This window comes from Podarcis erhardii, assembly GCF_964252035.2.
Source record: "Podarcis erhardii genome assembly, chromosome: 2".
NCBI lineage: Eukaryota > Metazoa > Chordata > Lepidosauria > Squamata > Lacertidae > Podarcis > Podarcis erhardii.
In genome coordinates, this window is record NC_138498.1 from 61,544,213 (window position 1) to 61,571,657 (window position 27,445).

Genomic DNA, 27,445 nt, shown 5'->3' on the forward strand with positions numbered 1-27,445 from the left:
CCTGAATATACATTCAGTTCCTTAACTTTGTACAAATGTGGCCAAACCACAATTTATTAGAAAACATTAATATAACACAAATAGACTGTTCATTTTTAGCCCTCTTCTTATATCTAGAAAACAGATTTTTTCATAAGGGGCTACTGACACATATTAATTGCAGATTTGAGGCCCAGAGATCTGAACAAAACAATAATGACAAACATGATGAGGACTTGTCCTCAGCTTATGTAAAATGACTCATCAGTTGGACACACTAAAAGGTACAATTAATCCTTGTTACTAAATAAAGCAGCGACAAGGATAAAATGAGATGCTTGCTGCTGGCAGCAAGCACTCATACTATGTAAAGCAACAACAGAGGAACACATACTTTTACTCAGTAGTAACAATATCAGATTTATAGATGTGAATTTTACTGACAACACTTATTTCTGCTATAATGCATTTTCTAAGCTCCCTAATCCCAACTACATATAACAAGTTGGAAACTGCTGAGAATCATGAAGTATTTCTTTTTCAGAGGTGTAGCTAGAACTGCCAGTAGCCTAAACTAAACTTATCACAGCTTGTTCAGTCCCTGTTGACATTTTGAAAAGTGATTAAGGATTTCATACATCCTACCAAATTCAGCGCCAAGCAGCTGTCCAGATTGCTAATGCAGCCTCCCAACTGCACCCCTCAAATCCCTCCAAAGGGACTGAGCAGGCTTCAGGCTGTTTACATCTAAATGATCTTCCTCTTTTGACTCTTGATTCTATTTCTCTCCTTTTCCTCTGCTATGTCTCTTGTGTCAGTATCTAAACTTCAAGCCCCTTTTGGCAAGAACCTATCTTCTCCTTTGTGAGGTTTCATATACATTGATGACACAAAAACAACAACTCGATATAATTTGTTTCCCCCTATTTTTGTGGGTTCTGGACTATCTATGTGGAACTTATGTCCAGTGCCGAGATCCTACATTGATTCAGTTTGTGAGTATTCCTTGTGAAGGTGCTAACTGTGCAATATGATGAGCTCAATGTAAAAATATATGGGGGGTCGAGAGAGAGAGCTTAAAGAATCTGGAGAGAAACATTCTGTTATGCAGAGCAATATTTGGGCTTTATTGTTTCAAACAAACCATTGTTATAATTTACAAATTTATTGAATTTGGATGACACAACAAGCTGTGGTTAAATAAAAAAACAGAAGCCAAAGCTTCTCCTCTTCATGGTCATGTTGAAAGCGAGGGAGTGGGGTTGTGAGATCCCAAGGGAAGGCTACATTTGTTCCTGTCACAATAATTATGATTGTCCAAATACTGTATAACCTTGATGTGGAAAATTAACTTTCAAATATTTCAAAATACAGTACATTTGCAACTATTTGGTACAAGAGTGTAATCATTTTGCCAACCACAGCGAAACAACACTACAGAACAAAGCTTCCAGTTCCTAATGCTTTTCACTTGCCTCAGTTTCCACCATTTTCTGCAACAAGTGAAAAGGTGAAAAATATTTGTGAATATACACTACAAATGAGCAAATGAAAGGAGCTGAGAAGCTTGTTTCATGCCAAGCTTCCATTTTTTGAAGTTCATGAAGTGTAGTGGAAATACACCGGAAGATCCGTGGTATTTTGAGGAGACATGGTTGGCCTGGCACAATTAGTCCTTCATGTCATCATAGAGGCTACCAGAGAACAGGCACTCTCTTTTTCTTAGCCTCTAGGCTGGTAGCAGGTGACGTTATTGCTGAATCATGCTGACTTGTCTTCTTTCCCAGACTGAAGTGCTAATGTGGGGAGCATCCCCTGATTAGAGATAATACAGCTGTGGTACATCAAAAGAACCTCAGAGTTAATTTCATGGCTTAGCTGTTGGTTTGTCTGATGGCACATACCCAGACCATAAGACCCATGGTGCTAGGTCTGGAAAGTTAAACAATCGCACCTCGTGCCAGGTGACTTAGGACAGATAGGATAAAAACCCTGAAGTCTGACCCAAGAAGTGAGCTTTGGCGCAAGCCTGAAAGCCAGCATGGGTACTGCATGACCCCTCGGCTAGCTTGGGGTCTTTCCGCTGCTGTATCTTTGGAGCTCTAAGCAGATGAATGGGAGTGTTATCTGCTTGCTTGTTTTGCCATTAACTCTTATGAATAAATTGCCATAAATCTTAGACTTCCTCACAACCCATGTTTACCTCTGAAAACCCTGAAAAAGAACCCCCTTGCACTTGGCAAAGCATGAAGCTTTAAGTAAATTTTCCAAGAAATAAACTGGAGAACCTAGGGAAATAAAATCGAGTACTTCTACTGTACTGCCACTGCAAGAACTTTGGTTAGTAGATGGGATATCAAAACTGCAAGTTACAAACAAAAACAAATAAAATAGCTTATTGGGTGGAGTTGAACAAAATATAGGTTCAGGACACCTACTTTTTCCAATGTTGCTAAAAAACATGTGCAGTATAGTTCTATGCACATTTACTAAGAAGCAAATTCCACAGAATATTGTGATATAAGATGCACAAAGCATGCTTCTGTGCTACATTACCTGATAATTTTCCTTTTCCTCAGACACAGGCTGCATAACTTCATTGTCTAAATTAGTGCAATCCACAGCTTCAGAGCAGTCACCAAGATTCTCACCATCTTTAGTAATATTCTTTTCATTATCATCCCTAATATCAAAACAAATATATATATATATTTAAAAACGCTGCAATTATTAGAAGTGAAAAAATAATAATGCTGGGAAAATCCTGGGGTACAATTAGGTTAGAAGACGTTCACAAGTCAAACTACTTTCGGGGGGGGGGGAGGGGTTATTTAAAGGATCATTGATATATCTAAATTGTCTCCTCTGGCACAATTCTTAATTTACTATTAGTTACAGGTAGTGCTTTTTTCCTTTAAAAATGTTTATGCCTACTCTCATTTTGACTCAAGAAAATCACCATTTTAAAGTTCAAATTGAGAAAAATAAATACAGTAAATGGGCAAAAGTACAAACATTAACAAAATATTAAGGGGTATGCGTACCCCTGCATCCCCCCACAAAAAAGCACCGGTTACAGGTATCGCTCTTGGGGGAAACCTGTATTGCTCCTGTCAAGTACACGCACAGACAGCAGATAATGGAATAGGCTTCCAGGGCTGCCTTCACACAGTAATCAAGGAAATTCAACTACTAAGTTGTTCGGATCAGCAGTGGCAATACTTATAACACAGAGCTTAGTTACACAAAAGGCCAAAATATTGCTCTGCCGCGTAACAGTTGTATTTTTATTTACTCACTTACCGCCAGTTTATATAACATGATGTTGCTATAAAAAAAATAGTAACATATAACAGTAAAATATAATCCAGTAGTAAAATGTCAGCTTACTGGTTGTTAGATCCTTCATCCCCCTTAATATTTGCTTCTTGGCACACCATTTGGTGGTGGTGTAAATTCTTGAGATCTTGATCTATGCTGCTCTGCAGATCAAAGAGATGTTGTTCCACAGCTGCTCTAATTGTTCTTTCCAAGATGCTTTTAAAAAAGAAGTTATGTTTTAGTAGCAATCTAATTTATCCACATAGTATATTCTCATTTCCCAATTCTGTACCAAGAAGGCAGAGCACAAAAAAATAAAGCAGACTTGAAAAAGGAGTGCGCAGCACTCATGTGCGTGCACGCACACACACACACACACACCGTCACATCTTTCAATTCACTATAATCCATTTACTTAAAACTGCATTGTATTAACTTTTTGCAAGACTACTCATCTAAAGAGCTCGGGCAAGTAACAAACACAGCTATCAAATAGTAAATCCAAAATATATTCTCAACAGATTATTCATTAGATTGTCAAGAGGATATTTACCACCACATTGTGGTGTCATTTGGGTATTTTAAGTCATATGAAAACCTACTCTACTAGACATTAAGAAGGTAGTATAACTCACATAACTAAGTCTCTTATGCATTAGATATCCAATAGATTGGTTTCTAGATTTCTGGCCAGCTGGGCTTTCTATAACGCATACACTCCAGCTTAAGGTTCTATTGTTTCAGGACTTTCCTGGTTAACACTGGTTAGGTTTCCTAACGCAGATGAGAGGTGGGTGTCAATTTTAATATGGACATCTGCCTACTTATATGTTTTTTATTCTAAAACTGTCAGCTACATCTAACCCAATAATGCTACTTGTAAAATTAGCAACATGGACTCAAGTTCACTCAAAATATGCCTGTTGCCACAAACCACCTTGGTCGTTGGGCTCAGGTGTTGTTATGTTGTGAAATCTCTTGAGGGCTCAGAGTAAAGGTATCAGCAACATAACCGTGCAGTTAGTGTGGAACTGAATGGTCAATTAGGTAGGAAGAAATGTTTCGAAATGGTACATAGAGAGTCAACACTGGCAAAATAAGAGAAAACAGAGGCAAGAGTGCTCAGAAGTGAAGCAAGGAGGAGACGCATGATGGCACAGCTGAAGCTGGAAACCTAGGCTGAGAAATAAGCACATGACATATTGTGGCATATAGAGGCTTAAAAGAAAAAGGTGCAATAGAGTAATAAAAAAGGAGGGTGGAGGGGGAAATAACTAAAAGGTTATGGAATGTTAGAAAAGGTAGTGAATAAGTAGGGTTATCTGGAGAATCAAGAAATACGGAGGGGGGATTTAATATACGGACTTTAAGTAGCCATTCAGTTCTTAGCTATAGGTGTCTCTCTATACTGAATAAACTAATGCACAAACAGTGCAACGCTTCCATAACAGAACATAGTCCAATTAAGAGTATTTTCGATTCCTTTTGGGAATTTATACTTACTCTGCAGAGGCTGGCAAGATGCTTAAGGGAGAGAGATGAGCACTGAAATGAAAGAGAAATAATGGTCTCCCTTTGCCACGTAACATTTCAACATCAAACAGGGGTTCTGGATTAAACCTAATGGCATTTTTCAGAATTGTACATATTCTATCTTTAAAAAATATAAATCAGGTGTCACCAACCTTTTTGGGCCCATGGTCACATTTGGAGTACACTAAGGTCACCACCCCCTCTGGCTGCTTGTCTGCCTCCCTCTCCCAGCCAGAAAGAAAGTGCACACTTTGCCATAGGGTGTGGGTAAAGGTCAGAATTAGAATGCATCCCTTCTGAATTTGTCTGATTTTACACAGGGTCTACAGGTCCAGAGCTTGCCAGCACCACAAAAACATTTACTGAAAATACAGATCCTCATGGATCTTCATGGGTTTAACATAGGTTGACAACAGTGATATCAAAACCTCACAGAACAAATCTATAGACAGAGAGCTGACCTATGATTTGATGGTCTTTAAGGGGTTTTCTCGTAAAAATTAAGAGGCTTAATTAAGAATGTAGAGTTTTGTTCTTCATTTTTAAGTAGACTGATAGAAAGCAGACCTCCTAGACTAAGATAGGAATCAGAACATAATTATTCCTGGGGTATTTATACCATGCCTTTTCCCCTGACGGGACTCAGTGAGAGTTTTCTTGGCAAAATCTTAGATTGTGATGGGAATATAAAATGGCATGAAGGGCCCAATCCATTTACTGCATGGTAGAAATATACATCATTATCATCACCACCACCACCACAATCTTTTATACCTCATGCCTACATTGGGGGGGGGAGATATAGAGGCAGTCTCAGCCTTTGGTGACTTGGGAGTTCCACAACAAACATGCAACTCAATCCCCTAAAACAGGGGTTCTAAAAATGTGGCCTAATATATGGTGAGGTGAATTGATGCAACTAATTAAATGGTAGCAGAATACCAGATCAAAGTCATTAAGACTGTCCATATGGCAGCAATCCCAGCCAGGTCACATTCAGATCATTGGTCTCACAACTATCTTAATACTGGCCATGTGCCACTGAGAAGTATGAAGAGCTAGGGGGAGAAAGTTTTGGGACTACAATTCCCATCATCCCTGACCACTGATCCTGTTAGCTAGGGACGATGGGAGTTGTAGTCCCAAAACAGCTGGAGGGCCGAGTTTGGGGATGCCTGCAATAAGGCATCATCTCATGTCTTTCAAAAGAGATGAGCTACTACTGGTCAGAAGGTTCAGTGACCGAGCACCCCACCCCCAGCTTACAAACAAATACTGTAAAAAAAGCATTCCAGTGTTGAGTCACTTTAATTCCCTTGGAATAATAGGGTCCATGTTTTGTAACCCTGTCTCATATTTAACCATTGTGTCCATACTATAATAAATAGTTCAAGTCACTACCTTCCACACATTCACCTACCTGTGGTTTTACTTTGGTTTTATTTTAAGGCTGGTTTTGTGTCACAGTGATCAGTAATTGTATGTGGACTACACATATTATCATCAGATACTGTTTGATAACACTATTTTGCAGAATTTTGTATAACCTTTCTTTTAAAATTAATTTTTTTCAAAAAAGAAGAGTCGGTGTGTTATCCACACTTATTGTCTTCATTCACTATACAAAGAATGAATTCTTTTCTGAGGGTGCGTTCTTATATAACCACAACAGTATCATCCACATGAGAGGGAGGTAGGCTCAGAGCAACCCCAAAGACGTGCAGAAAAATAAAAGATCTTAAAAAAAGAACTTAAGAGGGGGGTATCAAAAACAGCCCAACAAGAATGAAAATCTAGTGAGAATGGAATGGTAATTGATTGCTGTCGGAAGTGGGGGGCATGGCATGGGTGAAGGGCACTCTATGGTGCAATATTTTGTCGCAGGTCACACTTGTTAGGTTGTGCTACCTAGCAGTAACAGGAGGCAGAATCTTAAAAAATGGCATTTTGCCATATTTAAGATTTAAGTCCAGAGGGAGCTTGGACATGGGACAATTTTGCTGGATATAGCCCTCAACAATTGGTGGAGGGGGTATGTTACCAGAGGACTTGAAGAGCATGTCTTAGCTGTTGTGTCTTTAATAAATGAGATAATTAGTAAAATTCAGGAGTGTAATACATAAATGTTTATAGCTTAGGTTCCATCTCTCCCTGCACCTCCTAACTATAAATCCTACAAATGTTTTCTTATGCAGAAGTCAGTCCCACTGAATTGAATAGAGCTTACTTTCATGTAGGTATACAAAAAACTGCTGCCTTAGTTTGTGGAATAGCTGCAACTTAAGAAGCATTATAACTGAAATGAAAAGGAAGGTGGAAAATATGCTGTTAACAAAGATATTAATACTCTTAAAAATGCAACTCTTTGGGACATTATGGGATCTATAAAGGATGGATCCAGAATGTAAAAAATCTGGTTTTATCCTGAATCCTGAATATAGGATATATAAAGGGGGGGGGGTACACACATATATAGCTTTTCCAAACTTTGTGGGCAGAAAGCTTCACTGAACCCAAATCTGAAATGCTGACACATACCGGAATAGTTAAGATGGCAAAAGTCCTTCATTTTTGTAATAAAAATTTATTAGACAGGGAAATTAAAAGTATGTATATTATGCACTAGATGGACGCGGGTGGCGCTGTGGGTTAAACCACAGAGCCTAGGGCTTGCCAATCGGAAGGTCGGCAGTTAGAATCCCCGCGACGGGGTGAGCTCCCGTTGTTCGGTCCCTGCTCCTGCCAACCTAGCAGTTCAAACGCACATCAAAGTGCAAGTAGATAAATAGGTACCGCTCCGGCGGGAAGGTAAACAGCATTTCCGTGCACTGCTCTGGTTCGCCAGAAGCGGCTTTGTCATGCTGGCCACATGACCCGGAAACTGTCTGCAGACAAACGCGGGCTCCCTTGGCCTGTAAAGCGAGATAAGCGCCACAACCCCAGAGTTGTCTGCGACTGGACCTAACAATCAGGGGTCCCTTTACCTATATTATGCACTAAAACCCACACTTTCACAACATTTTTTGTTTTCAACTAGAAAACGTGAAAGTTAAATAAATATTTAAACTTTTAATAAAAGGGCAGAAGGCTGAAACCTCAGTGTACTGCTCTCTCTCTAAGCCACTAGAAACCAGATTTTCACAAGGGCTTGTAAAAGGCAGCAATTCTGAATGTTCTCTTCCAATCTCTCCAAGCTGGAGTCTTTAGAATGCTGATAGGACAAAAAGAATTGGCGATTACCTTCAAGAGTGTGAGATGGGTGGCAAAGGGAGGCTTAAAGTCTTAGCAGGAAAGTATACAGTTCTTTTGGGGAAAGCTGTGGTCAGCCCTAAGCATATGACAGTGCACAATAGTGCTCACCCAGGGATTACTATATGAAAGCATTATCAAGTTAGTAACTTAACAGCAACTACCTAATCAGCTCTTTGCAGTATTTATATTGGAACAAATAATATGGATCATTTTCTACTCCATTCCCAACAAAGTGGCTGGAAATATCAGTGGCTGCTCCTTCTTCCCAATTTATAACATATCAGTGTGTTATGTATAAAGTACTTCTTACACATGGTAATATACTTACAATTTCTCCAAATTTGGGGTGGGGGTGGGTCAAGAGGAGGGAGAAAATAGTTGATCCTGAGCTTGATATTTGCTTTAAAAATAATTATTTTTAAAGTAAATTATTTGCATTCTATTTCCTGGAGTTTTACAAGTTATTGTTATTGTGACTAAAGCCATCAAACTCAGTGTTTTTGTTTCACATCACAATACTACTCTATACTACTTATCTTGTTACTAAGCTAACCTATTCTGTTTTTGCTAACCAGCTGTTTATTTCAGAACTGGTGCATTTAGAGTAGCTAATATAACATTTCTTTTTTTTGTACATTTAATATGAACAAACCCTTAACCACAAAATGCTTTAGTTTAATGCCATTTTTTCTCTCAGCTGATTACACTGTATGCTTAGTTACCACCAATGGTATTAGTAACTGATGAGCTACAGGATAGTAATTCCTGATGGCAAAATGTGAGGGAAATTAAAAGTAAGAAATTATAAATGAAAAACAATTAAAAATATGCTCCAGCCAACATTAAACAGTATGCCATTTATTAAGTAGATTACTATATAGCATATTTCAAATGCTATATATATTACAACTTTTGTTTAAGCCAAAAATTCCAAGAAGCACAGAGAAAACAAAAAGGGAATTATAATGAAGAACAATCCTTATTTGTAGGAATTCAAATTTGGGTTCTGAAACATCAAATCACAATAGGCATGCTGCTAGACTAATCAACACCAGAACCAAAATATTCTACAATTTTCCTCTTCCTATTACATTTTCTTCTCTCTCACCCCCCAACACCTCTACTTATGCAACGCAGTGAAGATTCTCAGAAAAACAAGTGTATTGAAACAGCACTATTTCAAAGACTAAGGAATCCTATTACTAGTTCAAAGTCCCTCTAATCAGTTTAGCAGGATTTGATAAGATGCTACGCAGCACATAAATGTATTATGTATCCTATCAGTGCCCCTCCAAACATTTGTATTTCAAACAGCAGCATCATTTGGGTTGACTGCTGATGAAGAATGACACAGCAAGATACCAGCATAAACATTTTAATGGCAAAGCACTTTGGATTTTCTTAAGCACTGTCATTTTTAGTAACAAAAATAAGCAATTAAGAAAATATTCACAAGCTTACTTTATATAGCTTATTATTACATGCAAATTGTTTTATAGTGCAGTGTATGCCTTCAAAAATATTTGTGTTTAGCTTCTAAAAAGTTAATTCAGTCTTATCAAACTATCATTTTAAGTTGATTTACCTGTGCAGTAGAACTTTGTAAGCCATTCTGATTATTTTTGCTATTCCAAATGAGCATTTCATGTAAAAACACTTCATTTGAAAAACTATACAGTATGGCAATCTCTGTTGACTATCCATTCTGCTTGCTTGATCTCAATAGCTGCCTGTAAGATGGCACTATTGGAGTGCTGCACTAAGCCCTGCAGTCTACATAGAAATAGACTGCAACATGAGGTCACTACTGACAATAAGCTGCCCAATCAACATTTTAGCTCTAGTATGCTTTTCCTTCTATTACTTCTTGGTGCAAGATGGTGGATCATAAGGACTTCTGACCAGATTAGCACCCACTTCCTCAGTATGATCGACACATTGAAAAGAAACCAGAGAATATTCAGAGGGAATAATATGATATAGGATATATATATGAACCAGTAGATAAAAAGAAAAAAGAAAAACCCTGAGTGGAGTTATCATAATTTCAGCTTTTCTCCACCATGTTTATTAAAGAATCTCTGATGATATAGCTGCAAAGAATAATGGGAGAACTAACAATATGCTCAAATTGCAAGAGAGCTAGCTTAAGTAGTTAACAGGAGAAAAGTTCTTAAAAGTAAGCAGCAGTGGGCTATGAAACATGTTTATCACAACAAATACTCCAGCTGTTTTAGAGGAGGATGAGCACCTGTTCAGAATTATTTAGGTACAGGAAATGCTCTCCATGCAGGATTTGTATAATATTAAGGTATGCAGAATTCTTCCGGAACACGAGAATTCAGATTCTCCTTTTGTTAAAGCATTTAACAGTATCAACGAAAAAGTGATTATCTAACTCAATCATAATTTTTACATTACACAAAATTATTCAGGCTGGAAAACTAAGCTTTCAGAGAAAGGGAGACCATGAGCCACAGCCAAAAGCAGCAATACAAATGTCAAAATAAAGACCACAAAAAGCCTCCACCTTCAACTTCACAATGGAATGCTTATTCTGAAATCAGTTACAGCATAATTATTATAGAAAGTGGATAGTTCTGCAGTTTTGCAGGTTTTTATCATACCTTACTGACATCATCACTAAAAAAACTGCTACAGCAATACGCTACAAAAAGTAATGACCAGACTACAACTGGCATCAGGACTAGGTCCCAGTTTTGTATGCTCCCTCTTCTCCTTACTCAGATTCCCTGACTTGGTTCGAGACAACACTCCTGCTGTTACCATAGCTTTCCTGGCTTAAATATATGTATGTGCAAGCCAAACTTGGCCCACAAGCCTCTATTGAAAAACAGTTTGAAGTGATTTTTAAACCTGAATTTGTCCATTTTAATTTTAATTTTTTTTTTAGTCATTACACAGTTGTAAAAACCTTGTGTTCAGAAAATTTTCTGAAAAAGGTTTGTGACATAGTTACTCTCTGGAGGAAGCAGGCCCCACCCCCTGCCCCGTTTAGCAGGCTAGACACTCAATACACACTTGCCACTGCAGCAACTGCTTGATTTTGTAAGGACACAAGGCCCATACAATGGCTCCAATACTGGAAAAGAAGCAAGGACTAGATATGAAACAGGAATATGGGTTGTAAGAATACAGGAGGAAGATGTGGGGGGGAAAGCAAATATTATGGAAATGGTATAAAGCTAGAGAGGATTAGTTGTGTGGGATACTACATAACAATCATATGATGAAATCCAGTAGGTTTGGCATTATTTTGACCTCATCTTAAATTTATGCATTATTTCCAGTATTTTATTTCCTTAAAATAAAACAAAAAAACTTCTCTTTGACCATGAAGCCCCACTACATGCAAATTGAAACTTCACAAAATTCTATTTTCATTCAGATGGAGTTTCTACATCTTGTACTTGTGTTCACTCAGTCAGTAAAATCCATGTTCATTATAATATTCTTTTTCTTCCAGAATATATAATGTCCATTTCCACTCAAATAGTTTTTTAAAATATATAGAACATAATACAGACAGGAGGGAGGTCTAGGCACATGTCTACTCCTAACTTAAATCAATATAATATAGAATGGCTAAATGAACTGGGATTGATGAATTCTTCGGTACTGATTGAATCAAAAGCACAACAAAACGTGAAACATAAGCAGCTATATTAAAGTAGTAAGGAAGCAGCACATAATCTAGGGATGGTGTCCATACTAGGAACCTTCATACCTTGTTGATGCTGAAACGCTACATGACTCCAAGATGCTCTCCATCATTTCTTGGGGCTCCATCTCCTGCCTGTATTCTGGGTCCTCCATGTTTTCTTCTTCTTCTGGCAGCTCTTCAGACTGTTCAAGCTTTATATCTTCTTCATCCAACAGATCATTTATCTTTAAAAACACACACCAAGTGAGACCATGATTTCTTAGAAAGACAGATTATTAAATTCCAAAAGTGTGAGAAGTGTGCTCTAAAAATAAAGTTGCTTAAGCTTTTTTAGCAGGCATTTTGTGATTCAGATCTCAGCACCAACATAGAAAAACAAGGCCAGCTACTAGATATATTTTCTAAACAAACATCTTCCACTATAGCTATATCACCTACTGTCAAAGCCCAGATATGAGGTAGTTTCAATCAGCTAAGATATTCAATTTTAAACTATTGTACTGCTAGAGAAAAAGCACTAACTCCTCATTATGGGATTAAGGCCACTGGGACATGTAACTCATTGGATAGCCATGTTCTCAGGCAGTAGTGTTTCTACCTACCCCATTTTTAACTGGCAATGCCAGTGATTTAATGAAAAGTGGTTTCAGAGCCAAAACTACACTTGTGCAGACAACCGAGCAGTGCTTTGCTTGGCTGGCTAAAGCAACCCTATATAAAAACTCACCTAAGATTTACTTGTTGCCACATCACTGTAGGAGACAAATTCAATTCCTCATTTATTACAAAATAACTCTAGTCCTTAGTTAGACTGAACCACCAAATAATTTTGTTTGTTCAACTCCATTCTCCAGGGTGCATGGGCAAGAATAAAGGGCAAGAAAAAACTCCAGATAGGTGGAGTTTACATTGATGAACATGCTGTAGAAGTTCTAAGAAGAGGCCCTAACATCAAAGCACAAGCGTAGTTTTAGCTCTGAATACCCCACCTTTGGAATCTAGATCACTGCACTAATATTTTAACTTTCCCAAAGAAATAATTTTGTTTTCTCAAGTCTAAGCCATAATAAACATGATTACAATTCCTTAACAATACACAGAGGTAGTCAACATGGTGCCCTCCAGATTTTGTACTACTGTCCTAGGCATACCTAACCATCAGCTATGCTAGTGGGAGCTGATGGGAGTCCAACAATATCTGAAGGGCACCAAAAATTTGCTTCACAGGGTCAAGCGACTCTCGTGAATACAATACCTAGCAGAACACATATCCCCTCCCCAGAACTTTAATTTGTGTCACAGTCTGGAGAAGATTAGAAATAGGACTCTTTACCAAGCAGCAGCCAACCAACAATTTCTTCCAAGTTCTCTACAAATGTCAGAGGATCTGGGGGAGGGGAAGGTTTTAGCTGCAACCTCATATAAACTGCTAACTGGTAAACCAAATCAGTGTAAGCAGACTCTTACCTATAATCTATTATGAAGTTTCTCTAGGCTTTTTTAATAGCAAAGTCTTTTATTAAAATGAAGCTGTACACAATTCTTACCTGCTCGGTTACTGAACTTAAATCATTAGATGAAAAATCTTCCTCTTCATTTTCAAAGAGTTCATCATAATTCTCTAACAGTCCCGCCATTATTCTGCTAACAAGTTCTTGCTCCTTCAGATCCTCCACATCTGTGTAAATGCTGACAAGAAAGGCCAAAACTAAATTTATGATTTCTGAAACTAATTCCTCAAAGGTTATTAATATGTTCCTACAAAGGGCTTTGGGGTGGAGATCCTCAAAGACATAAAGGAACTGTCTGTGCACATACTGAAACTGTACATCCTGCCTAAAGACACCCACATCCACCACCATGTTAGCGCTCCTCAAAGAAAATGCCGGGCAGGGAAGCTTTTTGGCAACACTGTCTGATGGTTTAACAGCTCCTGTTTGACAGAGCCTTTAATACCTTTGACACACAGCTGCTGCACAATCTCTACCTTCCTCCCAACTTGGCAGTGCTTAAATAATACCTGCCCAACTCTTCAGCTTCAAAGTTGGAAGGCTGGCCACATGTCATGCTTACCAGAGGGTGGCATCACAGTTGCTGTGGCACACTGAGTAAATATGTTGAGCATCCAATGCAACATGAGGAACTACGCATAGAAGCACAAATGGTGGTAGGTCCAATAAGTGGAAGCAAACATCATAATCTTGGGATGGCAACCACAAATAAAATTAAGTTTTTGGGAATTTGATTTGATTTGATCGTACAGGAGAAAAATCAGCTTCTTATAGCTTTATATAATTATCCACTTCACAACACATGCAGGCAGGATTAATACTATAAATATTAAATGGACTAAAAATCAAGCAAACAGCTGTTAAATTAGGATAAACATTTTTTTATTTAAAATACTAGAATTCAGGAAGATATTGGAAACATTCAACTTTGGTTTAATCATTTTCAATGGTATTTTATGCTGTTACAGCAGCAAGGAATAAAAAAAATACTGCTTTCAAGGAAAACAAGCTTACTGAAGAGTGATAGCAGCTAAAGTTAAAACAAAAATGCATGTTTACTGCAAAGTCACATTCAAAGTAGCCAACATGTTCACATTATCTAACTTACTGAAAGATATCAGGACCAAAAACTGCAGCTAGAGAACTTGCAGACCAAATCTCTTCATGATGCGTTGCTACATTAGCTAAAAATCTACACAGAAACTTTAACAAACTGTAATTAAGAGGCGGAAGCTGCTGCAAGAGAAACCTCAACTTTCTTCCAAATTCATCTTCATTAAAATCTGTAAAATATGACAGAAGTATTGTTAATAAATGCTAATATGACTTTCAACATTTAACAAGACAAATTTAACTTCAGTAGTACAAATGTGTAACCAATGTGATAAAGAGTTCCACTTGATTCATTGGAAATGCTCAGGTTTTTGTTTTTTTTAAAGGTTCAAAACTTGAGCAGTATTCAGCACTTACAAATTTCATATTAAGAGCACATTTCCCCTCATTTTGTACTTTTTCCTTTCCCAATCGATTTGATATTTTAGTAAGCCCCTAGGCATTCCTGCACTGCTAGCCACCTATTCCTTGTGAAATTCCAGCATTATTCTTTGACGCAGTTCACAGTAAGACAAACCTATGGCATAGTGCAAATGAGCAGGTTCTTGAACAGATCAACGAGGATTTTCTGCTTCTCAAGACCACCTCATGCTGTATGCCAAGCCATGGTTTGGCTTAGCACTACGTCCAACACCAAGCTCAATCCAGATAAGCCACAAACTGTAGTCAAGGTTTGCTCTATGGCTTACTGCTTGTGATTTATCAGGGCAGGGGGAGAATAAACCACAAACATGGGTTCAGGGATAATACTAAGACAAACCATGGCTTAGATCGTAACAGCAGGACCAGAGGAGCAGCAAAGCAGCCACAAACATCTCTCTGAGAGCCCAGATAGTTCATTTGTCAATTTGTGGTAAGTCATAGTTTAGGTTAGCATTATGAATGAACTGCGTTTGCTGAACTGTAGTTCTGATGGAGTGTTCCAATAACCACTCTAGGTCCTGGGCAAAATAGAATCTAGAATGACAAACCTGGATATCTAGTCTTTTTCTTAATGTCTTAAGCATTTCTTTAATTTTATCTAATAAATTTGGTGGATTTTTGTAAATGTCAACAATCCAGTTTGAATGAACACAGAAGCTATGCACCAAGGGAGAGGGATGTACCAATCATACTCGCTGAACATCTCCATCTTGCCTCCAGGCCTGCCATGACATTTTTGTGTACTGAGTGAATTTAAAATCAACACACACAGAACCGAACTACATGGCTGTTAACCTACATAAAGCCCAGAAATCAACTACATGACTCAGAGTTATGGATGATGGATTATACGTCATGCTATAGCAAATATTCTGTTTGCACACTGATTAACTGGTAAGCCAGAGGCGGAACAAATGCATGCTGGTAATCTGGTTCTGCTCCCTGACCACATGTAGCTTCTACGTTCATCCAAACCAGATCAAATTTCCCAATTATCTTCATATAAATGTGGGGTTTCATACAGAAGAAACCCACAGCCACCCTAAAGTTTTGATATGATTATTTCTTGAAGCTATTCAGTCCTTAAAAGAATTCCAATACCTTGAGAAAGTTGTATCAAATGCATATGTAGAGTGCTAGGAATAACTGGTTCTGGAAGTGCTTGAAGAAAAAATCTAAGAAGACTAATAGCTGAAGGTACATCCGCTTCTTTAACCAGATCCACATCTTCTCCATTGTCGTATCTTTGCCGAAGCCACTCCACTGTTTCTGCATTTCCATTGACTTGAAAAAGTCCTTCTTGCTCTAGACCTCCTTAAGTTAGAATGAAAATACAAAATTCAGTACAACTGCTTATTTCAAAAGGTGCATATCTTACAGCATTAAGTGTGATCCTGTGTGAAAGACAGAAAATATTTTTAAAAATAAAACTTACTGTAATGCTCCCCAGTCAATTACACTATTGATGTATGATATCTGATATAGCTATAACCCCCATATTAATTGATTAATCACTTCCATAATATCATGAAGTTCCACATACGGTGCAGAGAAAGGGGAATGCTCAAGAGATCCTTTCAAGCCCTTTCCTAGCTCAACAGCTGCACAACTGTGGTGCTGCCAGTTGGGTCTTACTATCTGGTAGTTGATATGACCACTCACCCATTCATTCTTGCAGCCCAGATGGGAGGGGATCTGGGCTGTGCCAAAGCAATTACTTTTACAGAGGCTCTGAGCCAGTGCACCCTGCAGGATGCATCTCACCCGGGACACAGTCTGTTTGTACTACTGCCTTCTGGCAGGAGATACAGAAACATCAAGTCAAGGACAAATAGACTGAAAAATAGTTTCTATCCAAGAGCTGTGGCCTTCTTAAATGCAGTAACTCGATAGTGTGACCTGGGAGTTTGATGGGTGTGGGTGTGGGTGTGGCTGGAATGTGGTTTGTTTGGTTGTTGTTGTTGTTTTGCTTTTGTTGTTTTTAAGGGATGGCATCCAATTTCGTTGCACTTGTGCAATGTTGCACTTGTGTAATGACAATAAAGAATCAATCTATCTATCTATCTATCTATCTATCTATCTATCTATCTATCTATCTATCACTCCTTGATCTGACCTGTTCACAACCTGATGGGGCAAGCAGAGCTAACTTTGAGCTGTGTTATCTTACTCTGGAGATCAAAGCAGCTTGCTCATTTCCCCGTCAGACACCCTCATCTTCCTAAGGCCCAGGAACTCTGAAACCAATGCACCTTGTATTTCACAGGCAGTTCCCTCAGAGTGTAAAGGCAGCTCATTCTCCCAAAGTCTCTCCCACAGATGGAAAAACATGCTTGTCTCTTAGGACTCTGATCCTAAACTTTCAGTAGCATAAATTCCATGAAAGCATAAACTTTCAGTAGCATAAATTCCAAGTGTTTAGACACATAGGGATTCTAGAATCCTGAAGGTGGCAAACACTATTAGAAATAAAAGGCAGGAAGAACGTCAAAGCAGAATACAAAATAAATCAGAGCACTTTGGCTCTAAAACTGACTAATCCCAGCGTATTCACTACAACATAGTCATTCTGGTCTACTCACAAGTAAGGGGGATGGTCTGCTTCCTGGTAGTATGGGGGACCCAGTCTAGACCCTGATGGTAGGAGGGACACAAGCTGCAAGAGCAGCTCAGCTGTTAAAGACTCTATCCCTCCCTTTGGAGGGAATGACAGATAATTAGTCAAGTGGGTCATCTCTCCCAGGTAGATAAGCATCTGCATAGAACTGACAGGAAATATGTAACAGGATGGTTTAGAGAAACAAAGCGGGAAGACCAATGTCTGTCTTCACTCTGCTGACTGTACTTCAAGTCTTATTTACAGATGTGAGCAGCGTCCTATGGATTGGCCAGTTTTCAGATACCACTTGGGAAAACTAGATTAGCGTCTATAATTATATTTGCAGTGCTTTATTATTACCTCATTTCTTGTGTGACCTATGAATGGGGGGAAGGGCTGTAGCTCAGTGCAGTACATACTTCACATACAAAAGATACTTGGTTCAATCCCTGGCAGCTCTAGGAAGGGCTAGGAAATCTTCCCTATCTGAAACCCTGGACAACCACTACCTGTCAGTGCAGGCAATATTGGGCTAGATCAGCAATTCCAAATTAGCTAAGTACTGCAGACTCCCTGTTTTTCAAAAGCCAAGCAATGCCCCCCCCTACTTTTGGGTGGGTTACCTGGACTCCCTGGGATCTGAGAAACACCAATTGGGATCCCCTGGGCTAGATGGACCAATCCAATATGAGGAAGCTTCATAGGTTCCTAGAGTCCCTCCAAACAAAAACTGATAAAAAGAGATGGCACCAGCCACCACCTCAAGATGCACTTTGATGTCAGTGAAAATGTGTTTTTAAATGGATCAAACAGGGCTGCAGGACAGGGTATGATACCGTTCACTTTCATAAAGTATAATGATGGAAATCTAAGTCCATAAACTCAAAGCAAGTTTACAAATGAAAAATATTGATAGTTCCAGACTTTAAGTCTGTAGTTAAGGCACAGCATGATGATACATACCATGTTCCTCAATATAGTCCACAACATGGCGGACTATGAATGGAACTTCACTGCCTGGCTGTCCTTCCTGCTGGAGTTCATCGAGTGGAATTCCAAATATTTTGTTAGTGAGAACAGAGTTGCAGTTACTCAAAGAAGGGGAGGAGCTCTTCCTCATATCTTTATGCAGCCCAATATCAAAGCTGTCTTTCTGTAAAATACAGTTGCCTTGCATTGAACTCCAACATTAAATACCGATTCACACATAAAAATACATCAGTTAATGAATAAACTTTAATCAGAAACTAGAACCCCAGCTATGAATCCCACACAAACTATCTTCCTTTTAAAAAAAAAAGATTTACTCTAAGCCCAGAATGTGATAAAACTGAAACAGAATAACCACACAATGATTTTAGTTCCTGCAAAACAAAGATATATAAAACTGGCAACAATAGCTGCTAGAATTATTGCAAATAATAAGCAGATTTAATCACATGTAGTGAGCCTGCTAAAAGCCCCAAAATGCTGAAATACAATAGAAACTGACTTTTTTTTTATTAAAAAAAGTGTCACTTCAATGGATCAACTTTTTGTCAGCTTAATTATGTGCCAATTGTACTATACTGTATCCATTGGTTACTACCAGACTAGTTTATACCAGGCATTAGAAATGCATATTACTCCTAAACAAGAGCAGCTGAAAAGATTGCGGAAAATTTGGCTTGGCCAAAATAAAGCAAACTTTAAACTATGGTTCTAATAATTTCTTAAAAGAAAAAGAAAGTTGAGAAAACCTACCTCAGAGCACTTACACACCTACGTTTACAAAATATTTTCTACGCCAGCTACCCTTACTGACCAAGCATTCTTTTGTCATTTATGGTTGCTTGAGGTTATGGCAGAAGATCAGCCTGTAGTTCCTCATTGAAGAAGAGCAGAACTCGATCAGTACCTCAGCTGTTAATCTGGAAAACAAAAAGAAGCATTTAAGTACTCTAAATTTTGTTATTATTTAAAGAGCAATGTGTAGAGGCTGGGGTAGGGGGAGAAGAAGAGTCCATGGCAGAGCTACCGCCATTTCCCATGGCCTGCGTCGCTCAATGCAACAAGGGCAAAAGGTGGAGAGCAGGTGTCTCATTCCATAATTTCTTTCTCCGCTCCCATTGACCACAAATTTAATTATTTCATTCCATCATGAATCACCACCTGAGATATAATTTGAAGCAATTTAAAAATAAAAATACCAACAAAAACAATTATAACAATTTCATACATAAACAATTGAAAGACTTAACTACACCACCTTCAGGATTCAGATATTTTTAGGGTGTATCAGAGGAACAAGGGAGGCTGAGGTTCTGTGGATCCACAGTCTGTGTCTGAAAGGTCCAGTCTCCCCACCCCCGACAGAGCACAAGTGCTTTCCACCAAACAGGGATCACACAACAGGCCTTCCTCACCGCTGACAGAGTAACAATTCAGCTGCATCCAATGGCCCCAAGACACCCTCCTAGAGAGCATACAGGTTGCTTCAATATTTTATTTTTAAATGCCTCAGAACAAAGTTTTAAAAATGTGAATACTCGATCATATTATGTTTTTGACTATCAGAAATTAGGTGATTTAATAGTCTGATCAAACCTCCAGACAGACTGATCTGCAAGCACAATTCTCACATAATTTCCATTCAGTCCACCCCAATTTCACTCCAAGGTAAATAATGTAGACATGCTACTGCTGTGGCATTGTAACAAATGCATAAGTTCTTGTACTCATGCAGACAATGACCTGTTTCAAATGCAGTACTAAACCATGGTTTAGCGATGGACAAGCTTGCACAAGTCTGAGGCTCACATACTCTCCTGTCCTTTGAGCATGCAAGGAGGAAACTGAAAGTCTGTTTTAGAACTAACTTCAGTTCTAGTATTTCAAGTTCATGCAACTGTAGTTTGTTCTTAATACATTTAGTTAACAAATTGGGATATCAAATCCATAAATAACCCATCTAAGATATGGAAACTGTCCTCATGAAGATGGTTAAAAATAATCTTTAAAAATGATGTCTTAAATTTTGTTTAAATTTCAGCTATAGGAAGTATGCAACTATTGTAAAACAAAATATACATTTTAAATGCTATAATTACTTAAAACCCCACATGTTAAACCCTTATGTTATTTTAAACTCCAACTCAATCTACATTAAAAGCAGCTAAGATTTTCAGAAAAAACAAGTCAAATTACACCACAAGATAAAATCAGAAATGCATCCATGAATATTTTTTTAATTATTTTTAAAAATTGGAGTCAGCATAAAAACCTGTTAATATTAATCTTGCTCAAATAAAACAGTATTGGCAAGATTGTGCAAAGTCAAAAGAAGAAGCCACACAAATCTCCCATGCAAGTTCACTCCACAACTGGGCCACATAAAAACCACAGACATCAATATACATACATCCATAAACACCATGCCATTTAGGGCTTCATAGATAATAACCAGAACCTCAAATTGTGCTTCGAAATATTCTAAAGCAGACACCATATACTCACACATATGTATTCCCATAAGCAACCTAGCTGGAGTATTTAGGACCACCTGAGGCTTAGAGAGATTCTTCAAAAGCAGCCCTATGTAGAGAGTGCTGCAGAAATACAATTTCAATGTAGCTGAGCTGTGCGTCATCAAGACAAATGGGGAAGGGCCATAGTTCAGTGAAAGAGCATCTTCATTGCATGTAGAAGGTGCCAAGATCAATCCCTGGCATTTCCAGTTAAGGCTGGGAATGTCCCGTTTTAAACCATGGTGAACCTTTGCCAGTTGGTGTAAGCAACACTGAGCAGGACAGACCAATATTCCTATGATCTGACTAGAAATGAGTCAAATGGAAAGCTATTTTAACGTCACCTTTTTCATGGGGATTTACAATTAAATGACACTGGTCATGAGACCTACTTAATAGCCTACAGATAATGTAGTTACAAAGTTTTAAGTACAATGTTTGTTACTAACAACTATCTTTAATCTGATAGTGACATTTACAAGCATGAAACCACTTCTTAGATTATCAAGGTTCCTAGAATTACTAGACTTTTATATGTCTTACATTAAACAATGTACAGTTATCATATATACAAAATCCTTTTTAAAAAGCCACTTACTGAGTTTCTTCTTTGAGTCTAGTATAAGCCAAAAATTAATCCAAAGTGGAACTATATATCCCTCTTGTAACGGAAGGACCTGCTAGGAGATCAGGGCAATGACTACCCACCCTGAGGTGGACTGAGGTTACTTAAGAGATAATGATTTGCCCAAGGCCACTCAGGGTTGAAAACGTATCAAAGAGCAAAACTGTGCCCATTATACCACAATGGTTCCTGCTAAAGTTATGTAAGGGAAAAAATAAATTAGCTGTAATCTTGGAAACAGTTGTGGAATGGAGAACATGTTCTCTGATACAGACAGCAAGATCTCTAGTACTTGTGAGGAGGCAGTTCCCACCTGCTCCAGCTGTCCATGATGGAACTCACTTAACTTGTTCTAATATTTGTTAATTATCCCTACTGACTTATATAAAGCTAAAGGGTAAAAGGATCCCTGACCATTAGGTCCAGTCATGACTGACTCTTGGGTTGCAGTGCTCATCTCGTTTTATTGGCCGAGGGAGCCGGCTTTCAGCTTCCAGGTCATTTCTGGCAAACCAGAGCAGCGCATGGAAACACCGTTTACCTTCCCACTGGAGTGGGACCTATTTATCTACTTGCACTTTGACATGCTTTCGAATTGCTAGGCTGGCAGGAGCAGGGACCGAGCAACGGGAGCTCACCCCGTCACGGGGATTCAAACCACCAACCTTCTGATCAGCAAGTCCTAGGCTCTGTGGTTTAACCCACAGTGCCACCCGTGTCCCACTGACTTATATAGAACAAGGTAAATAGACTGCAATCCTATACCATACTGAACTCAATGAGACTCACTTCTGAGTAGTCATGTATAGGATTGTACCATAAATTACCCCCATTATCAGGGGGAATTAATCTCCATCAGCATTTTGGTAAATCAAACAGGATTATAAAAAAATTACTATTGCTGTGATATGAATTCCAACTCAAATCCCATCCCTCAAAGAACATTTTCACATAGTACTATAACTATGCTCTAAATAATTCTGTATAGTAAAAAATATAATACAGACCATATGATGTGTTGGATCCAGACCTGTGGTTCTGCAAACACAAGGATTCTCCCATTTGCAAAAGCAAGGCAGATCGATCAGAGGTTTCTGCTCCACAAACTGGATGTTCTTACAGGCAGAAGGCAATTTTCACCTAATCTCCCTCTCACTTGCAGACCACCTGCCATGCTGTTCCAAAGGGACTTCTAACTCACCAGAGGAGATTTTCAGGGGTACTGCATCTGGAGAAATCTGCAAACATTGTTTCTCTCATTCCCACCTCATTTCCAGTCACTGAACTCCTCTCCATGGACACACCCCTATCTAACGTGTTAGATCCACGTTACCAATCAGATTCGATATATAATTCAAAACTGTTAACAATCAGATTTGGTATAATGCAAGACAAAGGATCTCTATAAACCAACAATTTCATCAGTATTTTTATCAGACATGTTATTGGCCCTCAGAGGGGTATACATGCAGTTTTAGAGATGCTAAAACTTTTGTAAGATTTTTGAATAGTGCAACAGACTGTTCTTCATGTGGCCTCTTAGGAGTAAAAGGGCTGGGCTATGCAAATAGCAACTGGCTCATTTTCAAGTGGCACTAGCTGAATTATCTCAAACCAAATAGCTACACTGAAATCTTCAAAACAGTTGGGGGGTACACACATGTAGAAAATGCTTCCTGTCACAGGTATCAGACCTTCAAGTAGAATGAGTGTGTATGTTGTGAGTGCAGCTTAACAAAGTACCATCTGCTAGAATCAATAGTTCAGAGGGGCAAAACAAAGTATTGGAAAATCAGTTCACCCAAAAGCTGACAATCACACATTAATCAGCTATGCTATTCCTCCTCTAACCCTACTTCTGTCACCTACCTCAAACCTTCTACTATTTACCAAACTAACATTTTGGTCTGGTGGGTAGCTGGCCATTAAGTGAACATGTCAAGACACAGCGAGGGAAATGCCATAGTCTAGTGGTAGAGCATCTGCTTTGTGTGCAGAAAATTCAAGCCTCAGCATCTTCAGGTAGGGCAGGAGAAGACCCCTGTCTGAAGCACTGGAAAGCCACTTACAGTGACTTACAGTGTAAACCATGAGTTTACACCAAAACCAAAACTGGGTTTTAAAAGCAGATCAGATCCTTAATTTTGCCACACATACCCCCATGGTCCAACCTTGACAGGTGAGCAAGAACAACCACCAATTACATGATGTCGTAATTATGGCTAGTAATTGACACCTGTCAAAGTTAAAAAGAGGCCATTATAATTAATCAGCTGATCAGCAATTAAAGCAACTTTCTTTGAAGACATGCTTTCAGTGCCAATCATCTGACTGGGACTGGAAATGCACCTTTAGAAAAGTTTGCTGTAACTTCTGATCAGTTAACTGGTGGATACAAAGAGCTCATTTGATGCTTCTGCAGAGGGCAGAATGCTCATATAAACAGAACATTTCCCCCTCTGCAGAGAAAGTGGTTTGGATTCAAAGTGCTTCCTCCAACGCTCTTGGCAGTTACAGTTGATCTTAGCTGATTGACAGTTGTACAGGGCTCTCCCCAAACCACAACAATCACCTTATCATAAGTGCTTGCAGAGAGTCCTGCACTTTGCTTAGAAGCCCTGACAATCAACTAATTTTATCTGTCCTATACCTGGTGTTATATATGAAGTCAGGTGCAGGGCAAGTGGGCAATAATTGGTACTACAGTGTCACAAATTGTAAGGCACAGGAATTTGTAAGGTCCTACTTAAATTGCCATGTGTAGGTCAAGTGGGCATAGCTTGACCAAAATTGCCTGGCAGGCCAAGTGGGGAGTGGCTTCCCAACCCCTGGTGTAGTCAATATTGAACTATATGGGCTGACCTGGTATAAGGAAGCTTTCTATGTTCCTTTTCAGGGATCCCTCCCTCCTTCCTTAATTGGGATGGCTTGGGCTTCAAAACATGCATAGGAAAAGGGACATGGCATAACCACGGAGCCTTCACAAGGAATATATTGAGCTATCTACCAACTAAGTAATGTGGATATTCTTTTTCCCACTGCATGAAAAATATTGCTCTGCTCCTGATCACTGTTGCAGGAAAGTTCTGGCACACAGTCACCAAAACAAACATGGAATTTAGGGCTCCTGCAAGCACATAGTAGGAAAAACAGAAATCCATATTTTTTGTAATCCATTCAACATAGTACAAGCAGACTTCCACTCACACAACAGAACTTCCATTTCCTCGGCTTTCCCCATATGCCACCAAAATCTGCACTGCAGAGCGCCCAATCCTTTGGAGTCTATATTGAGAGCACACAAAGGGAGCTGGTGGGCACAGGCTAAGAAGAGAAAGTTACATTGCACAAACTTAAGTTTATTACACAAGTTGAACTGCAGCTTTGGATACAGCCCATCATAGCTTGAATGGAATCATGGACAAACAAAAGTCATTTCAGTTATTTATATTCTACCTTTCAGGATACAAACCTTCTGACGCAACTTATAAGAATCATTAATCTACTTTTAAAATTTATCTTTCCCCAAACACGATATTTGGGTCATTAGGGGCAAATTAAGAGCAAATAATTCCATCTAGAAACAAAACCTAACATTATCGTATTAACAAAAAAAGGCCCAGTTACTACATTGTACCTCAATCATAACAGCTAATAGGCAATTGGTAATTCTGTGTGACAGTTAATTGTATGCACAAACACAGTTGCAGGAGTCACGAATTTAATAAAGCGTGCATAATGTTTCAAAATAAAGTCAGTAAACTTATGCAACATTATATCCTGAAAACAGAACAGTTTAACATTTAACAATTAATAAAGAGTGCTAGTTTTTAGAGGGATCTTTCATTGTTCCGCCACTACAAAAAAAGCAAATTTTAAGTTAATTCAAGTCGCTCATTCTCATTAGCTCCATAATCACAATTCATCACATAAAACTTCACCATCACATGTCATGAATGCATATTCCATCATGATTCAGAGTGGGGGGGGTGTATTAAAAAAATCTGTATACTTATTCTAAGTAGGAAAATTTACAGCACTCTTCTGTGCAAGTTTACTTGGAAGAGATCACACTGTGTTCAATGAGATGTGCTCTTTAGCAAGTGCATTTAAGAGCAGCCAAACTACTGGAAGTCAGTTCAGATACATGTCAATGAAAATGCCAGTACAAGATTCAAAGAAGCCAGCAATTAAGCAAACTGATAATCACTGTAGCCAGCAAACATGTTTCCTACTTACATTTAGAAGATCTACCTGCACGAGGAAGATACTATACAAAACTGGGAAAAGACAGTGAAAACCTAGAAACAATAATCTACAGCTTCAATATTTAATCTGCCTTACTTATATCGTCATTTTATTAATTATCCAGAGTCCAATACAGTTTTAAAAATGTGGACCGTGTAGTATTTATATTTGAAAGGCTAAAGAGTATGTCAAAAGGAATAGATTATAAGATCATAACCAAAGTATTTCAACTCTCATTCCTTCCAAAGCCTTATTTCTAAATATACATACATTAGTAATTCCTCAATGTTTAATCATGTTTTCAAAATAATAGCCAAGATATTTCTTATATTAAAGAGCTCCCCCTACAGGCAACATGGCCCATATATGGAACCTTGCAGCATCAGCCTATGCCTGCATCACTTCTGTAGAAGCACTTTGTAACAGAAAGGTAAGGTTGCAATGCTTTGTCATTCTTTGTAAGCCTGTTGCACTTCCAGAAAAATGTAAAAGCACTTGTTCAGAATTCAAGTCACACACATTCATTGAAAGGAGTAATCAACAGATTACTGAAGAAACTGCTAAAGTCGAGTAAACTATTAAAAAAGAAATCTATTAAAAGCCTAATTTCCCACTCAAATTTACATTATACCAAAAAGCAGCATTAACAGAACAGTATTTTGCAAAATAAGTAAGGAGTGCTTGATGGGAAAAAATAAGGGCTTTTCAGTGAAATACAACATATAAATAAATAAATAAATAAATAAACAGGAGCACAGCGTAACCTAAATTGGGCAAACGAGTTTGTAAGGTTCTACTTAAATTCGTAATTAATTGCTGAACATTTTAACATTGAAGTATTCCAGATGGTTTTATTTCACAGAATGTACATTTTGGGATCTTGATTTCTGACAAGACCAAAGACTTATGCACTAGCTAATGAACAAGCAAGCAATAAATGAGTTAATTTTGCTTTCAAACAAGCTTATTTAACAACATATCAAAGAATAGGGATAATCCCAAAGTTTATCAACTTTATTACAAATAGCTCAACAACATGTACTCCAGTTGGGAACTATGATTCTGTTTTGCCCAGGGTTCACTGAACTAGTACCCAGAATGCCACCAAATATATCACAAAGAGGCATACATGAGTATGGAACTAGATTCACTCACAGTGAGACCTCCCCCACCCGGAACAGCCCCTAAACCTGTTCTAGGGGTTCCTCCAATCCTCCAGAGCAGATTTAGGGAATGCAGGGGACACGCATGGGGTGGGGGCTGAGGTCTTACTGTGAGAGCAAACCTAGTTCCCCACGCACAGCAACTTAGCTGAATCCTACAAAGTAGAACTTATTTCTAGGGAGCACAGAAATTCAGCTGGAAAGGAGAGAAATTGTTCAGAGTCCTGGTATATATGTAAAAAAAACTGAATGAGAAAAAATTGTTGAAAGCTTTAGTTTTTCGTACTTCCCATAAAAATAGAACAAGATTTTCTACCTTGTAACTTAGAAGGTACGCTTCCCTATAGAAGTGGAAGAGAACCCTAGAGAGCCAGTTACAGTGTACACCAGGGGTTGTCAACCTGGTCCCTACCTCCCACTAGTGGGCATTTCAGGATTCTAGGTGGGCGGTTGGGGGTTCTACGGGTCAAGTTGAATCCCCCTTCCA

At 38.5% G+C, this 27,445-nt stretch overlaps 1 protein-coding gene across 7 annotated transcripts in view; it reads right to left on the reverse strand.

Moving 5' to 3' along the window:
- Nucleotides 1–27,445, reverse strand: part of FAM13B (family with sequence similarity 13 member B) — a 53,484-nt gene that overhangs the window by 20,434 nt on the left and 5,605 nt on the right. For 3 of the 7 annotated variants that reach the window (XM_081850317.1, XM_081850318.1, XM_081850323.1), the window contains 9 exons: nucleotides 19,221–19,326; nucleotides 18,380–18,569; nucleotides 15,919–16,131; nucleotides 14,390–14,564; nucleotides 13,318–13,459; nucleotides 11,834–11,994; nucleotides 4,804–4,845; nucleotides 3,370–3,516; nucleotides 2,536–2,662 (listed from right to left, as the gene is read on the reverse strand). In XM_081850317.1, the coding sequence (XP_081706443.1) occupies nucleotides 2,536–2,662; nucleotides 3,370–3,516; nucleotides 4,804–4,845; nucleotides 11,834–11,994; nucleotides 13,318–13,459; nucleotides 14,390–14,564; nucleotides 15,919–16,131; nucleotides 18,380–18,569; nucleotides 19,221–19,238 (1,215 nt within the window). In that variant the 5' untranslated portion in view covers nucleotides 19,239–19,326. Of the gene's footprint in view, nucleotides 1–2,535; nucleotides 2,663–3,369; nucleotides 3,517–4,803; nucleotides 4,846–11,833; nucleotides 11,995–13,317; nucleotides 13,460–14,389; nucleotides 14,565–15,918; nucleotides 16,132–18,379; nucleotides 18,570–19,159; nucleotides 19,327–20,911; nucleotides 20,931–27,445 lie in introns of those variants that run through there. The other 4 variants (XM_081850321.1, XM_081850322.1, XM_081850319.1 and 1 more) reach the window with 3 other exon arrangements.